At 56.3% G+C, this 15,580-nt stretch overlaps 4 protein-coding genes across 4 annotated transcripts; 2 read left to right on the forward strand and 2 right to left on the reverse strand.

Annotated features, from left to right (window-relative positions):
* Positions 1-519: 519 nt before the first annotated feature.
* Positions 520-2,772, reverse strand: B0T26DRAFT_680480 (uncharacterized protein; the record flags this gene model as incomplete). Its single annotated transcript, XM_060440495.1, has 3 exons — positions 520-622; positions 689-2,276; positions 2,343-2,772. The coding sequence occupies 3 exons, from the start codon at positions 2,770-2,772 to the stop codon at positions 520-522; spliced, it is 2,121 nt and encodes a 706-aa protein (XP_060291954.1).
* A 3,182-nt stretch (positions 2,773-5,954) lies between these two features.
* Positions 5,955-6,576, forward strand: B0T26DRAFT_654748 (membrane-associating domain-containing protein; the record flags this gene model as incomplete). The annotated part of the gene is made up of 3 exons (XM_060438571.1): positions 5,955-6,036; positions 6,110-6,238; positions 6,302-6,576. 3 exons carry the CDS (start codon positions 5,955-5,957, stop codon positions 6,574-6,576), a joined length of 486 nt encoding a protein of 161 aa, XP_060291955.1.
* A 2,628-nt stretch (positions 6,577-9,204) lies between these two features.
* B0T26DRAFT_743989 (Cys/Met metabolism PLP-dependent enzyme-domain-containing protein) lies at positions 9,205-12,562 on the forward strand (the record flags this gene model as incomplete). Its single annotated transcript, XM_060444338.1, has 10 exons — positions 9,205-9,251; positions 9,337-9,391; positions 9,481-9,563; positions 9,643-10,003; positions 10,053-10,715; positions 10,794-10,877; positions 11,417-11,462; positions 11,623-12,066; positions 12,139-12,231; positions 12,312-12,562. The coding sequence occupies 10 exons, from the start codon at positions 9,205-9,207 to the stop codon at positions 12,560-12,562; spliced, it is 2,127 nt and encodes a 708-aa protein (XP_060291956.1).
* Positions 12,563-13,396: 834 nt separating this feature from the next.
* B0T26DRAFT_743990 (uncharacterized protein) lies at positions 13,397-14,719 on the reverse strand (the record flags this gene model as incomplete). The annotated part of the gene is made up of 3 exons (XM_060444339.1): positions 13,397-14,285; positions 14,434-14,466; positions 14,664-14,719. 3 exons carry the CDS (start codon positions 14,717-14,719, stop codon positions 13,397-13,399), a joined length of 978 nt encoding a protein of 325 aa, XP_060291957.1.
* Between the last annotated feature and the right edge of the window lie 861 nt (positions 14,720-15,580).

The raw sequence follows: 15,580 nt of genomic DNA on the forward strand, positions 1-15,580 counted from the left end.
GTGGGGCAGACGCGGTCTAACCGCGTCAGGGTAAGCCCCGCTTCCCTATGTACCTATGTACTTAAATTACACGTGCCGGTCATATGACCTTGTCTTGGCGCTCCCTCGCTCAATCAGGCATCACTTACGCAGTAGGGATGTCAATGGTTGAAGGCAGTAACGAATGTGGATTTAATGCTAAAGAAGAGAAAGGAATCTATCGCCAGGTCCGCGCAGGGCGCGGAGAAATAGGTAGTGGTGCTCAGTGCGCACAGGCCACACCCTAAGCACAATGCAGCCAATAGAATCAATTCTGTCACATGAGCCCTGTGGCGACCGTGACAGCCTCTATACCTGCCGATAGAAGATGAATATAATATAATATTAAAATTAAACTCCAAACCAAACATGCTAGCTAGCTACCTAGATACGGGGAATATCTACAAGTTGATATTACCCATGTGCTGCAAAAACAGAGAGACACGGAAATGACTTTTTTTTTTTGCCCATGATAAATCGGGCCAATGAACCCCTCTTCTTTTACAGCTTCGGCTTCTCGGTGCGTCCGGCAGCGAGCTCTTCGTACATGCGAGCAATCTCATTCTTGAACGCCTTAGCCGTCTGGGGCCGCTTGAGCTTGAGTCTGCATTCCTGGTATCAGTAAAAGCACGTGATGATAGCAATGGGGGAGAGATTAAAAAAAACTCACGTGGGTGTTAGGAGCTCGTTTTCCATAGAGAAGGGCTCAATGTCAAAGTAGACATTCTTGACCTTCTCAAAGCTGTTGAACTTGTGGCTCTTGCCAATGTCCTCAAGCAGCTTGAGGAAGTTTGTCTTGACACGGGAGTCGTTGGCGGCAACCTTGAGGGCAGCATGGTCCTCGGCCGCGATGGTCTTCTTGAGTATCCTGCTGGCGTAGGGCGCAAAGTGGAGCGGGTCGAGGCCCAAGACGGCCACGAGGCTCGATTCCTTGGGGTCGCCGTGTACGTAGGCCATGGCGATCAGATTCGTGCTGCCCATGTACACGTTCTCAATGCGCTCGGGCGAAATGTACTCGCCCTGGGCGAGCTTGAGCACGTTCTTCTTGCGATCGATGATCTTGAAGCGTCCCATGCTGTCGACCTCGACAATGTCTCCCGTGTGGAACCAGCCGTCGGCTTCGACCGTCTTCTTGGTCTCCTCGGGGTTCTTGTAGTACTCGCTGAAGACGATGGGGCCGCGCATCAGCAGCTCGCCACGCGGGTTGGGCTTGTCCTGCACCGTGTATTCGAATTCGGGCACCGACTCGATGCACAGCTCGACCGAAGGGCACGGCGGCCCGATGTTGCCCGTTGTGAAGTCGCCCTTCATCTGTACCGTACCCGTGGCGTACGACTCTGTCATACCGAAGCCCTGGACAAAGTTATTGCCAAATGCCGCGCGCAGGAACTCGTGCACGTCGGGATCGAGCTGGGCGCTGCCGCTAACCATGGTGCGCGCGCGCCCCAGGCCCACTGCCTTGACCACCTTGGGCGTCCATATGCGGTCGAACAATAGGTGCGAGTTGTAGGCCTTGCCGTGGGGAAGCTTCATGTTGGCTTTCTTGGTCTCGACGACGTGGCGCGAAAGCGCGCCCTTGAAGCCGTCAGCCTCAATAGTCGCAGCCTGGATGGCGGAGCTGATGCGGTTATATAACCGAGGCACCGACATCAGCGCCGTTGGCTGCAGAATCTTCAAGTCCTCGACTAGGGTTGTGATGTCGCCGTGGAAGTAGCCAATGCTCGCGGCCGAGGATAGCGCGGACTGGTCGCACATGCGGCCGTAGATGTGAGCCAGGGGGAGATAGGATAAGTGCACGTCGTTTGACCTCATGCTCTCGTTGGAGCGCGCAGCAGTGATGCCAGCAACGCCAACGGCGTGGGTAAGTACAACGCCCTTTGGGTCTCCCGTGGTGCCCGAAGTATAGTTGATGGTCAAGATGTCTTCGCGCCTAGGGGGTCTCATGGGCCGGCCGGACCTGGCGCCAAGGGCTTCGACATCGCCCATCGAGTGGATCTGGATGCCGACCTGGGCGGCGGCGGCATTGAGCAGGGACAGCTTGGAATGCCCAGCCGGCTCGCCAGCGTCCAAGGGGTCGAGCGAGATGATGAGCTTCAGGGAAGGCACGCGGGGCGCTAGCTTGAGCAACGTGGGGATATGGGGCAGCGAGCAAACAATGCACGTCAGGCCGGCGTGGTTTATGATGTACTCGGAGGTCTCGGGCCCAAGGGTCTCGTAAAGGGACACGGGAAAGAGGGCCTGGGAGACGAGGGCAAGCTCTACAAAGGTTGTTAGGTTACCGCTGAGTATCTCGTGGCGAACATGGGCGCAAAGTATAGACATACCTGTAATCTGCCATTCCGCGCGGTTCTGTGCCCACAAACCGACACCGTACTTGTCCTGGGTGAAGCCAATCTGGTTGTGTAGCTCGACGATGCCAGCGCCAAAGTTCTTCCTGCGCTCAGCAACCTCGCCGTACGAGATCCAGACATACTTGGGCTCGAATGTCTTGGTCACGGGATTCCAGGGCCTCGTTCCCAAGCACCGGCGGTTGGGGTAGGTGGAAGCGGAATGCTCGAAGAGATCATGGAAGGTCTGGTGGGCCGGGTTAAAAGTGTCGAGCAGTGGGCCGTTGACGAAGCGCCAGTGGCGGTAGGCGGCGGTCCGGTTGGGGCGCTCAGTGCCGGGTACGGGGAGGGCGTAGGGTGAGCCTGGCGGCGGAGGCTGCGCAATGGTCTGGATGTAGACCGCCGGGTCCTGGATAGCAGGAGCCATGGTTGCAGGCCGTGTATCGGTGTTACCCGACAAGTATCGAGGGATGCGGACGCGGACGCGACGAGGACGAGGACGAGGACGAGGACGCAGCAGAGATCAACTGGGCGACGAAAACCATTAGTTCAGAGTCCGAGGACGTGGGGAGGTCTCGGAAACAAAGAGAGACGAGAGCCAGTAAAAAGCGGCTGTGGCTGCAATTGCGGCTGCATACATGGGCCACAGCAGGAAGCTCTATAGCGTAGTGTACCTGACTTACTTCACGTGAAGATGAAAATAGTCGTTTCTTTCCAAAAGCTCTGCTGGGTGGTAGTTGGGTGTCTGTCGCGTTGCGGCCCGTTCCCTATTCTCGAGTGAGGGGAGAAGGTTTTGAAAAAATGGAGGCCGGAATTCCGCTGATGGCCCATCTCCGAGCGCCTATTAAGATGCGCACATCGGTACTCGGCAGCATGTGGTTCGCCCCTCCAAGACAACTGACTTGCGCGCCGAGTGCAACAAGGAACGCAAGGGTGGCTAGCGCACCACGTTCACGAATTTGGCTAGCTTCTGTGGAAAAGCTTGCAACTGCGTATTAGCACACACAGCATCGTACCTCCCCCCAATGGAAACCTTCTGTCATCTCAACCTTAAAACCTGCGTCCCTTTTGTTCAAGCGAGAATCAGATTAGAGCAGAGAACCCCAAATACAAACCCTGCAGTTGCTCACCTTCAACTTTGCATGCAATGCCTCCTCCACTGCCATTCTAAAGCTTGCTTGCTGTCTCGAGCGCTAGAGTGAAGCTGCTGCTGCCAAGGCCTGAGGTCGGTCAGCCTCGGCTCTTTCTTGGTGCCCTGGTTGGACTGAGTGGGCCGCCGGTGGCAGGCGGCGAGCCCGTTCTCCACGGCTTGCAGTCGAACCCGAATGCCCAATGCCTATCGACGTCAGTAGCGTACATGTATGGACTGCAGGCGATTTTCCGAATGCGGGCGAATGTCCGCCTCCAAAGCTGATTCCCTGTCACATGCGCCCTGTTCCGGCGGGATCTCGTGGAGACTCCCCCAGGGCAGGTGGGGTTGCATGCTAGACTTTGTGCGGGGAGTGCGGAGAAGTGTATAAATTAGGGTTGCTATATCCGTACATGTACTACGTAAGGTTCTGACGTTAACGGAGACGGGGAGCAGGAATGCCCACTGCGGTGGTAACGCTGCTTCGTGTGAGGTCTATAGAGTTCTTATCAAGCTGACAGGAACTGACGGGAGCTGGCCAGAGCCCACTTGCTTAATTCAACTCGCTTCAATTGATGCTGACCAGCGTACGGTTGGCGCATGAAATCCGTATCACCATGCAAATATTCTTCACAATTAGTCGTGCCGTTACGGAGTAAGTCCAAACAAACACCGCAGAGGCAACGCACATAGTACCTCAAGGCTTGACCGAGGGCTCGGTGGCTAGGACGGCAGCGTCATTCTATTACAGCTCTCCCAGAATGATTGTTAGCGCAGGATAAAGTGAAAATACGCGAGAGATTTTGGTATTTGAAATTGGCCTGGAAAAGCCTCGGCCAAGGCATTTGCAGGAGGGAGATAGGTCTCTGGTGGTATAATACCTGAGCCACTACTGACCTCCGCCGGTGGAGAAAAGACTCCGGCTCAGGGGGAGCCTTGCCCTAATGCAGTGAGGCCTTTGACATCCTTCCCCTCGAGCAAACATCGAAGATTGAGTTGGAGATGAAGATTTTGAGCACAATAGGGGCCATACTGGCATATGTCCCTTATTTGTAGAGGCAGCAAGAGGGTAGGGGCTTTGGGTCCGGGCCGGGTGCTACGGCGTCGATGTACCTCGGCGTTCCACACAGCAGATACCACTGTGGGGAACTTTCGGTGTTTCACCCGTTGCGATTCATGCCTTCCCGAGCCTCCAACTCCACAGAGCCGTCAGTGGCCGTCGGTGGCCGCTAGGTGGCTCCCACATGTCGTAAATCGGCAGGTCTAGGCGGGCACAGCACAGCGGCCACAGGAGGCCATGCACAGACCTCCATTACTCAACTCTGCGCCCCCACCAGAGATTCAAACCCCAAACAGCCAAGACTCCCAGAGCTCTGAGCCCTTCCTTCAATGACGAGATCTGGTTTCTACTCTTGCACACGCCGTGGAGCTTGGCATCGAGTCAAACAGTCGGGCAGCACGCCAAGACGTGCTCAGCAAGCCTCGAGAACATTCCTGTTGCAATCCCCTGGCAAAGTGTCCGACTCCCATGGCTTCTTCCTGGAAGAGGTGCAAGAGGTGCCACCTTGGCAGCCCCTTTCCGCCTTGCAAAGTGCCCAAGTTTGTCTCTTGGAACAACCCAAGAGGAGACACAACGCAGCATTGGCTGAGCCCGGTGCCTTGACGGGATTCAGCAGGAAATGCACAGTCACTCCTAACCTGGCACAGTTTGCCATTCTACGCCTTGGTGGCTTCCCTGTCTCTTCTCTTGTTTTATCTGCTTTGCGTTTGTCAAATTGTTCTCCACTCGGGAAGTCCAGGGTCGGGAACATGATGCGTTGCTCTGCTTGAAACTTTGGGCGGTGGGGCGCTAAATCATCGCGAGTTACAGATATACGCCCCCCCAAAAAAGTCGAGATTATACACGCAATCGCAAAGCCCAGCTTCCACCCAGCGACCAACAGCCGGCTGCAATGCCGGATTCGGCTGCACAGGAGGGCGGAATTGAGTGAGCCGCAACAAGGTTGTCCCCGCGGCTAGACGCCACTGTGGCATCGCATTGGCCCGGGTGCTTCAATGATCGCCTTGTGCACAGCATTGCCATTCCCCTGCGAGCCCCGTTTCAGGATGGCTTCACACTTGCACATCTACACAAGACAGTCCCCTCCACCTCCAAGGGGGAGGCAAGTACTCGGGCTGCTCAGCCGGCGGCCGGACGTCCTTGCCGCCCTCGGGTAACGAAATCAAGACCCCCCATCGTAACGAGAAAGTACGGATATACTTCTTCGCCCTCCCTTTTCTGTCCTGTCTGGCCGCCCTCTCTTTTCTCCTTTTCTTCTCTCGTCCGCCCCCGATCTGCAAGCCTGTTTCTTTCTTTTATTTCCCTTTTTAACTCCTCTTCTTGGTTGAGCGCGCCAGTTGCAGCTCATTTACAGTAACTTTATATTTCTTTCTTTGTACTATTCTGCTTGCCGTCCACGGGTTGGGAAACAGCAGTCAAGATGAATTTCAAGATCATCGTCCTCATCCTTCGAGTCTTCCAGGCCGCCTTTGCGGTGGTGGTCCTGGGCCTTTCGGCCTTCGGTAGGCACTTAGCGCAACCTCTGATGGACGATTAACGGACGGCTTGGCCCGACTAACAATAGCAAACGTCTAGTCTCCAACTGGTATAATACCGACACCAAGACGGCGTCTCCGGCTCAGATCAACTTCTTGATCTTTGCTCCTCTTTGGTCACTGCTCTCCATCGCATGCCTAGAAGTGGTACCCAAGTTCTTGCCGCGGTGTGAGTAGACCCATTGGAACTCCGGTTTGGAAGTCGGGAGGGGGTGCTGACGATAACCCACAGTGTCGAATCCGTATGCCGCCCTTGGACTCGAGGCCACTAATGTGCTCTTCTGGTTTGCCGGGAGCGTGGGTCTGGGCGTCTTCATGAACGGCCTGCTCTTCTGCCGCGGCGCCGTATGCAGCGCGGCCCAGGCCGACGTCGCCTTCTCGGCCTTTTTGATCTTTCAATGGGCCGCGACGGCCATTATCCTGGCCCTCGATGTGCTAAAGATGGGGTTTCGCAAGCCCCGGGCCGCGGCATCCGCTGGCCCTATGATGAAAGAGCCCCTGCCTTAATTCACGGACTGGATGCAAAGAGGCCGCTGCCGCCGTACCAGGACCATGACTGGTACTCAACAACCGACGGGGCGTTTCCGTTACAACCCCGCACCTACTCGAGCAGGTTATGGGTGGCTTGGGGCCGCCGCGGCAGATCTTCAGTGCCGTCGTCGTTCCCTCCCGGATCCTGGGGTGCGGTTGGTGTTGCTGCCGGCCACCGCGGGCTTGGCAATGGCGAAGATTGGGTTTTTATTGATTTGAGAGACGAGGTCGCCCCCTTGGCCGCCACGGCACATCGTACACAGAGCATGGGCTCGCGCTGGTGAGAAGGGGAGGAAGAGGAGAAGAAGCCAACCCTTTCTGCTTGGTCTTAAATGGCCAGCTGGACTGTGTCTGTTTTGATTCCAAGGTTGTTTTTATTATTAAAGGGACGAAATGGCGTCATAATTCGAGCGGTTGGAACAGTTGACTTCAGGGCGCAAAAGTGTATTCAGGGTTGTTGAGCATTGTCATAAAAACATATATACATATACATACACACACATACGCATATACACGATAATCCGGCTCAAAGGGGCGAGCCCCTGTTGCAAGTACCACATGCCCGCAGATCTCGCAACGGGGGAGGCGAGGAGGCGGCGGGATAGGCGGCGCAACAGGCAGCGCGGGAGGAGGCATTGGGTGCTAAGGAGGACAACCACCATCTCTAGTACGAGGCAGCATTGACTGCTTAGGTGTGTAGTCGTGTCTTTGCCGAAGAGAGCCCGAGGCCTCGGATCTGGCCGACATCTCGGATTGCGGTCCATGCTAACGCCTCAAAGATCGTCCAGCGACCGACCGGGCTGGTCTCCCGCAGTTAACAGGCCGTGCGGCCGCCAGTCACCCCGGCCACTTGTGTTTTTATTTTATTTTATTTCTTGAATGTAAAAGAATACGGTCGAGATATGCACATGGCGGAACACTGCGTTGAAGCATTGGGGGGGTTCCCACGACGTGAAATGTCTGCCAAGCGGCTAATTTAGTGAGTGTAGTGCTGTAGATCCGACACTTGGTCTTTGGCAAAGAAAACGTCCGTAACAGGAGCTGCAAAGCTTCTCTCTCAACTTTGCCCACCTCTTCTCATCCGGGGTTCGTTTTATTTCCTTTTTTCTTTTCATCCTATGGCGTTGTAGATAATTCTCTAATAATAATAAGCACTACCGTCAAAGTCGTCCCGAACCCCGAGGCTGAAGGCAGGTCGACGATAAAACGAGCTAGACTCTTCCCCCAATCGCGCAATACAGGCCGTTTATGACACGACGTTTGTTGGCCACTGGAAAAGAGATTCCAGAACAGGGACCTCGAAGTCGGGTGCTGGGCGTGGCGGCGGCGCAGGCGTGTATTTCGTGCCGGGATTTTTGTTTATTCTCCGGTCTGATGAGATAGAAACGTGAGAGAAGGACCTGATACGTACCTACATTCATCTTCAAATGAGTGAACCACAGGATGGAAGAAAGCTGAAGAGAGAAAACGACCCCTACAATGCCCCAAGACCGGGAAGAAAGCTACCCCGCGCCACCACCACCCACCTACTTTCTGTTCTCGGTGTGTCTTGTAAGCAAGCATGGATTGGTGTAATAGCTGCTACATTGGCACTGCCTGCTTGATTCCATCCATTCTTTTTCCGGAAACAGGTAGGGAATCCACACGGCGACCACCTCACCTCACCTCACCCCAAGCTTTCCGCGGTTCATGGGCTGGGTAATGTAACTCGTTCGTAGGCCGAGAAGCTGACTCCTAGCCGCACTGTCTCGCGCCTCGCTCCCGCCAGCTCGCGTAGCATTCCCCGAGTGCGTGCATGTAAGGCTGCTTACCTGCTTGACTTATAGAATAGAGAGCTACCCAGGTAAGGAAGGTAAGGTAGGTACATAAGGTGAGCAAAGGTAAAAGACAACCTGATGCGGATATAAAATGCACAATGACGGAACACCAGCTCCCAGAAATAGGAACGCAGGGCGTTGCGCCACAGAAGCGCCAGATGACAGAGACGATGAAAATCGGTAATCGTTGCGACGCTTCCATCTCTTATTATTTACTTTTTTATTTTTTTATTTTTGTCTTCCAACAACTCTCGGTCTTTAGGGGGCGAAGACAAGTTAGTGCTAAGAAACCTAAGGCCTCTCTTACTCCATTGTACCCCCCTCTCTCTGTCGATGATCGTCCCTGGGCACGCGATTGCCCCGCGCCCGTGAGTCGATGGCGCGATTGCGTGCTTGGGGTTTCACCCCACTTCCCATTCCCAAACGAGCACCCTTATGGCCCCCTTTTGACAAGTGAAGAGGGAATTAAGGTAAAAAAAGGTAATAAAAATTGGGGGAGAGCTGGGAAGAGTTGGGAATGGAAGAAAGAGAGAGATTTTGGTCTAGACAGAATTAGGAGACGGACCACAAGGGGTGACAGCAACAGTGACATACTTCAGCACGTATATAGAACACGGCCCTCCTCGTCCTCTTTGTGCACCTTGCCTTGCCCACTGCTCTCCCCCTCAATACCTGCCATACCTACATGTAACAAGCTCGCTCTTGCTGCTTTATCTGCCGTGCCACCTTCTGCCTCTGCATCTCTATTTCTCTCTACGCTACCTCATATCCCCAAAGCCGCGCAACCATGGCCGAACTCAGCAAGAACTTCGAGACGCTGCAGCTCCATGCCGGGTGCGTACAACCCTAAACCCATTCGCTGCTGCTCTATGCTAGTTTGTATGCGTACACGGAACTGACGTCTGGACGAGCAATACAGGCAGGAACCCGATCCGACGACAAACTCGCGAGCAGTGCCCATCTACGCCACTACGGTTAGTATCCGCGCCCCTGCCCCCTGCCCCCTGTCCTGGCGACGCGCGAGAGGACCGGCAGCTCATATACACGGGCTGCTTTGATATAGAGTTTCGTCTTCAACGACAGTGCCCATGGCGCCCGCCTCTTTGGGCTCAAGGAGTTTGGCAACATCTACTCCCGGATAATGAAGTACGTGGCTGAAGCAAACCCCCACCCCCTCTTGGGACAGCGGCATGCATGCTTACCCGTTTTTCGCTTCTCTCCGCAGCCCTACGACAGACGTATTTGAGAAGCGGATCGCGGCTCTAGAGGGTGGCGTTGCCGCCGTTGCGGCGTCGTCGGGCCAGGCAGCGCAGTTCATGGCCATTGCTACGCTGGCGGGCAGCGGCGACAACATTGTGTCGACGTCGAACCTGTACGGCGGCACGTACAACCAGTTCAAGGTCCTGTTCGCCCGCTTTGGCATCACGACAAAGTTCATCGACGGGGACAAGCCCGAGGACATTGTCGCCGCCATCGACGACAAGACCAAGGCCGTCTACATTGAGAGCATCGGTAACCCGCGCTACAACGTGCCCGACTTTGAGGGCATCGTCAAGGTTGCCCACGAGCACGGCGTGCCCGTTGTGGTACGTGACCCCGCTCTGCGCTTGAAATTTGATGTTCTGACCCGTTTAGGTTGACAACACGTTTGCCGCCGGAGGCTTCTTCGTGCGGCCCATCGACCATGGCGCCGACATTGTCGTGCACTCGGCGACCAAGTGGATAGGGGGCCACGGCACGACCATCGGCGGCGTCATTGTCGACAGCGGCAAGTTCGACTGGGGCAAGAATGCGGCGCGGTTCCCGCAGATGGTGGAGCCGTCGGCGGGCTACCACGGGCTCAAATTCTGGGACACGTTCGGGCCCATCACCTTCATCATCCGGCTGCGCGTCGAGATTCTGCGCGACCTCGGGGCGTGCCTCAACCCCTTCGCCGCGCAGCAGCTCATCCTCGGCATCGAAACGCTGAGCCTGCGGGCGGAGCGGCACGCGCAGAACGCGGCCGCACTGGCGGCGTACCTCGAGAAGAGCCCCTACGTGACGTGGGTGTCGTACCCGGGCCTGGCCAGCCACCCGTCGCACGAGAACGCCAAGAAGTACCTCAAGCGCGGCTTCGGCGGCATGCTGAGCTTCGGCGTCAAGGGAGGCGGTGCCGCCGGCAGCCAGATCGTCGACGGTTTCAAGCTCGTCTCCAACCTGGCTAACGTCGGCGACTCCAAGACGCTCGCCATCCACCCCTGGAGCACTACGCACGAGCAGCTGTCGGACGAGGAGAAGATCAGCTCGGGCGCCACCGAGGTAAGATGGCCCCACTCCAAAGTTTTCTGATAGACGAGCTCTTGGAGAATGATTTGCGGCTAACCACTGGCCGAACAGGATCTCATCCGCATTTCTGTCGGCACCGAGCATATTGACGACATCATTGCCGACTTCGACCAGGCGTTCAAGGCCGCTGAGGCCGTCAAGACCAATGCCGAGGAAGCACCAGCGGCCGAGGCGCCCAAGAGCGACGAGGCCCCGACTGTGGTGTAAGGCTGTTTAAAGGGGGAAAGAGTAGGTAACAAGGTTTCCGCGGATATATCGAGTTATTACCTATTAGACGACAGGTTTCGAGGATGCTTGGAGGAGGAAATTCCCCTTTCGTGTTCTTCGTAGCTCTGCGCCTTATGATGAATGTATGTTCTGTTTATGAAGCAAATAAATGTTATCCTTTGCAGCCACCTACACGACGGTAGCTTTTTATTGCAATGAGAAAGTCAAAATCATGTTTACGAGGACAACAGCTTGTAGGAAAGAGAAAGTATTGGTAAGGAACTCAGGCGTAGGTTGGGTAGCTGAGGCGCTCAGGGGCTGACGGGCACGCGCCAATCAGAGAGCACTTACCTAACGGTTAACTAACCCCTGTCTGCCGCCTTTAGCGCATGCACGCCGCATTTCGTCACCTGGGATCTTCCACCGCACGACCGTTGTGCTCTGGACTGTGGGCCTCGACTGTCCAGCAACCACCGACAACGACGACGACAACGACGACGGCGATGCTCCGGTGTGCAACTCGGCGATCACAGAGACAACATACGAAGAAGAGAATTCAACTCTACATATACACGACCAATTTTTAGAACCAATCCAACGCCCGCAAAACAGAAAACCATGCACCTCAACCTGGCATCTCTCCTCGGAGGAGGACGAGGACTAGGACAGACAGCCGCCCTTCTCATAGCCCTAGCCGTCACCGCCGCCGCATCTACCTCCCCCCAGCAGCATCTCCAGCGGCAGACCTCCGTGACCCTACGGATCCCCGCTTCGCACTTGCTGCCGAACCCGGGCGTGCTGCCGCCTTCGACGCACGGCACGCTGTCGGCGCTCGGCGCAGGCCGCGCGTCGGCGCCGCTGACGGCGGCCAACACGCTCGTGTTCGGCAACGTCAGCGCCGGCTCGTACCTGGTCGACGTGCACTGCGCGACGCACGCGTTTGCGCCGCTGCGGGTGGATGTGGTTGAGAGGGGTGAGGGTGATGGGCTGCTGGTCAGGGCGTGGGAGACGTTCCGCGGCAATGACTGGGATAACAAGGGCGAGGCCGTGCCAGCGGATGGTGGGATTGAGGTGCGCGTGCTCGGGGAGAAGAACTACTTCATGGAGCGGAGCAAGTGTACGTGCAGCCAACCTATCCCCTCCCATAACACGTTCTATGCCGCGCATCACTGACTTCACACAAAACCAGTCAACGCCTTCAGCATCCTCAAGAACCCCATGATCCTCCTCGGGCTGGTCAGCATGTGCATCTTCATCGGGATGCCGTACCTTGTCGACAACAGTAAGTCCCCCCCCCCCCCCCCCCATTTTCCACCCATCCCCCTCCACAGCTTCAAAACTAACCGGTCCCCCCTTTTCCAGTGGACCCCGAGATGCGCGCCGAGTGGGAGGAGCGCCAAAAGACGAACCCGATGAACGGGATCATGGGCGCGGCGACGGGGCAGCCGGGCGCCAGCGGCGGCGTGGGCAACTTCGACATGGCGGCGTTTCTGGCAGGGACGTCGGCCAAGAAGGGCGGGTCCGATGATGGAGCAGCAGCAGCATCCTCAGTAGCAGACTCTGGCAAGACGACATCGGGTAAAGGCGGAGAGAACAGCAGGAAGAAGAGGTGAGAAGGCCGTTGAGACTGTTTCTCGCAGGTAGTCAGTTAGTTAGCAGCTGACTGTGTTGCTAGTTAGGAGCTTGACGGACTAATCCACTCTCCGTCTCCTTGAGCGGTTGGAGGATTGCGGCGTGTTCATGTTGTATAGGTTTAGATAAATGCTTGAAAATAGATGTAGGTCAGGTTTAGCAAACTGCATTCTCGCATAATCTTCTCTATACAACATAGCAAGTTGAGGCAGCTTATCGTAATCTTCAACAAACGCAGGAGAGAAATCACCTTGGAATTAAGTCAACATTCTAGAGCAATCTGATATTACATCGACACAAATACAAACACGGGGTAAAGCTTCGCTATTCAGTCATGCTATGTACGGGTGTAACAAGTAATCATCGTCTTAGTGTCATTCTAGGAGAGTACAGGTTGTGCAAGGTACCGTAGCTTAGCTTGCTTGCAGTAAGTAGGTAGCTCCGGAGCAATGCCGTCCATGCCATGCCATGCAACGCATCTGGAGTATCCTCCCCTTTCCCCTTCGCCAGCAAAGCCTTGGCTGATTGCGGGAACCTCATTCTCTCCGTGAAGGGGGGATTTAGGAAAAAAGCTAGAAAAAAGCAAGGCAGTATAAAAACAGCGCCAGGAATAATTTCCAAAAAAAAAAAAAACCAAGCTCTCCTGCTCCTAGGCGACTGATGAGAGCCCTCGAGTCATCATCCCCGAGTCTGCTGCAATAGGCTGCGGCACTGGTAGGCAAGCAAGAATCTGTTTTCTCCACTCCTTAGAAATCGCCGCCGCCGTCATCGCCGCCGCCGTAGTCGTCATTGTTGCCATCCTCTGTAATGGAATATTAGTCAAAACCACCCATGCTACGCTTCTGGGAGTTAGGAAGGTTGCACTCACGATAGCCCTCTTGGTAGGCCTCTTGCTGGTTATCATTGATAGCGTCTGCAATGAGCACGCCGCCGAGCACGCCGGCTCCGAGACCGAGCGCGGCACCGCCCGCCATGCCCATGCCACCGCCCGACTTACGGGGGGCCTGCTGCTGTTGGGGGTATCCGCCTCCGCCATAGTATCCGCCTTGCTGCTGTGGGTAGTAGCCGCCCTGGGGCGGGTAGTTACCGTACCCTTGGGGTTGGCCATATCCTCCCGGCGCACCGTAGCCCGGCTGGGACTGGCCGTACATGGGCTGCTGTCCGTATGCGGGCTGCTGTCCATAACCGCCCGGCTGCTGTCCGTAACCGCCGTGGCCGCTGTGCCCGCCGCCGCCGAAGCTGCCGAGGGCGCCGCCGAGACCGCCGCCGCCGCCGCCGCCGCCGCCCGTCTTCTTGCCAAAGAACTTCCCGAAAAGGCCCTTGGCCTTGTCAACTTCGCTGCCGCCGGAGCGTGGAGGCAGCTGGCTGGGATACGGGGAGACCGAGGCCGGAGGGGGCGTGTTGGCGTACGAGGCTGCTGCGCCGCCGGGACCGCCGGAGCTGTGGCCGCGCGCCCTAGCGTCTTCCTCGGCCTGCAGCTGGCGCGCCAGCTTCTCGTCTTCAGACTCGTCCGACTTGAACGGGTTGGTGCTTGCGCCGCGGCTGTGATCGTCGTACGGGTTCACCTTGGTGTCGGTTGGCGCGGCCGTGTTGCCTGGCGCATACGACGGAGGCGGTCCGCCCGGCGCATCGTCAATAGGGGGCCGCGCTGCCTCGGTGGGCTTGTCCCATTGCGACTTCTTGGTGTACGTGTTGACGTAGAACCTGGTGGGAGGTGTGCGTGTTAGCTGGCTTACCTAGCTTTGCTTCTGTCCCGGCACATTGCAGGGCCGGTCTGTCTCTCGTCCATATCCCGCACCCCATCGCAAGCCTCCGCCCCTCGTTCCGGTATACTCGGGCTAGGTGCACTTACCATTCCTTGTATTGGTCGTTCCATCGCGCAACCCTGGTTCTTATTGTTAGCTTTTGATGTTTTCTCAGTTCCCTCAGCGGGGATGTGGGCTGGCTGGCTGCCGAGAGCCAAGAGCAGAGACGCCGCACAGCTAGCCGCAGCCAGGCGGGGTCGTTTGGGAGTTGACAGTGACAGGGAAATAAGAGCATGAGCGTCATGAATGGCTTATCGCCAGCAAAGCAAGCACGTACCATCCCTCGGGAACCCTAGGCGGGGGAGGTCCTGAAGGAGCCTCGAAATCGGCCATGATACGTATGCAGGTGCTTGTCGACCTTTAGGGTGTTGTCGAATCGAGATTATTTCGGGTGTTTTCTTCTTTGGGGTTTGCCTAGGTAGATTCGTAAGTGAAACAAGAACAAAAGAGAAAGGGAGCTGCTGACAGGCCGTTGGACGAACGTACCCGTGCCACTTAAAGATGCGGTTGTGGTCAGGGAAGGAGGGGTACGGATACTTGGCAGTCACTGTGCTGAGTGAGTTATGGGTAGTGTAGTGGGGTTCAGATGGTGTGATGTGCCAGTGTGATAGCTTTAGGCTTGTTCGAGACAACCTGGAAGGGCTTGGCAGAACAAAGAAAGCAGAGATGAGGTCGGTTGGGGTTTTTTACACCAACACTGGGGCGCGGGTTGTTTCAAATATCAGTCTGTTAGCAGTCGCGAAGTAAAAAAAACACCCGAGGCGCCTCAGTTATACGCAGGAGCCCCCGGCCCAAGTATACACATATTTTATTTACAGTGGAGGGGCGAGTTTCCGCCACGGGCCCGTCGATTATAGCAAGCACAGCCTCCCTGCCAAGTGCAACTACCAGGTAGCAATGGTGGTCTCACCAGCTGGCCCTTTGGGCAACGCAATCGCCAATTCACGAGCCGCGAGGTTCAGGTGGAAGCGGATAGAAATGGAAGCTGCCCAGGGCTCCGAGGTACCGTATTCGTACGGATACCTTCGTTACAGTGCGTGACAATACCTGCCCGCTAGTGATGGGGTGGGCTCCCTCCCGGACTCGATTGCGTCCCGTCGTACCGTAGGCAGCCCCTCTGAGAGGGCCCCCAAGATGATCGATCGGGCCCCATTCTAAGACCGCCACCCGCTGCCGGTACTGAAGTTGCCGGAA

This window comes from Lasiosphaeria miniovina, assembly GCF_030549165.1.
Source record: "Lasiosphaeria miniovina strain SMH2392-1A chromosome Unknown B0T26scaffold_7, whole genome shotgun sequence".
Taxonomy (NCBI): domain Eukaryota; kingdom Fungi; phylum Ascomycota; class Sordariomycetes; order Sordariales; family Lasiosphaeriaceae; genus Lasiosphaeria; species Lasiosphaeria miniovina.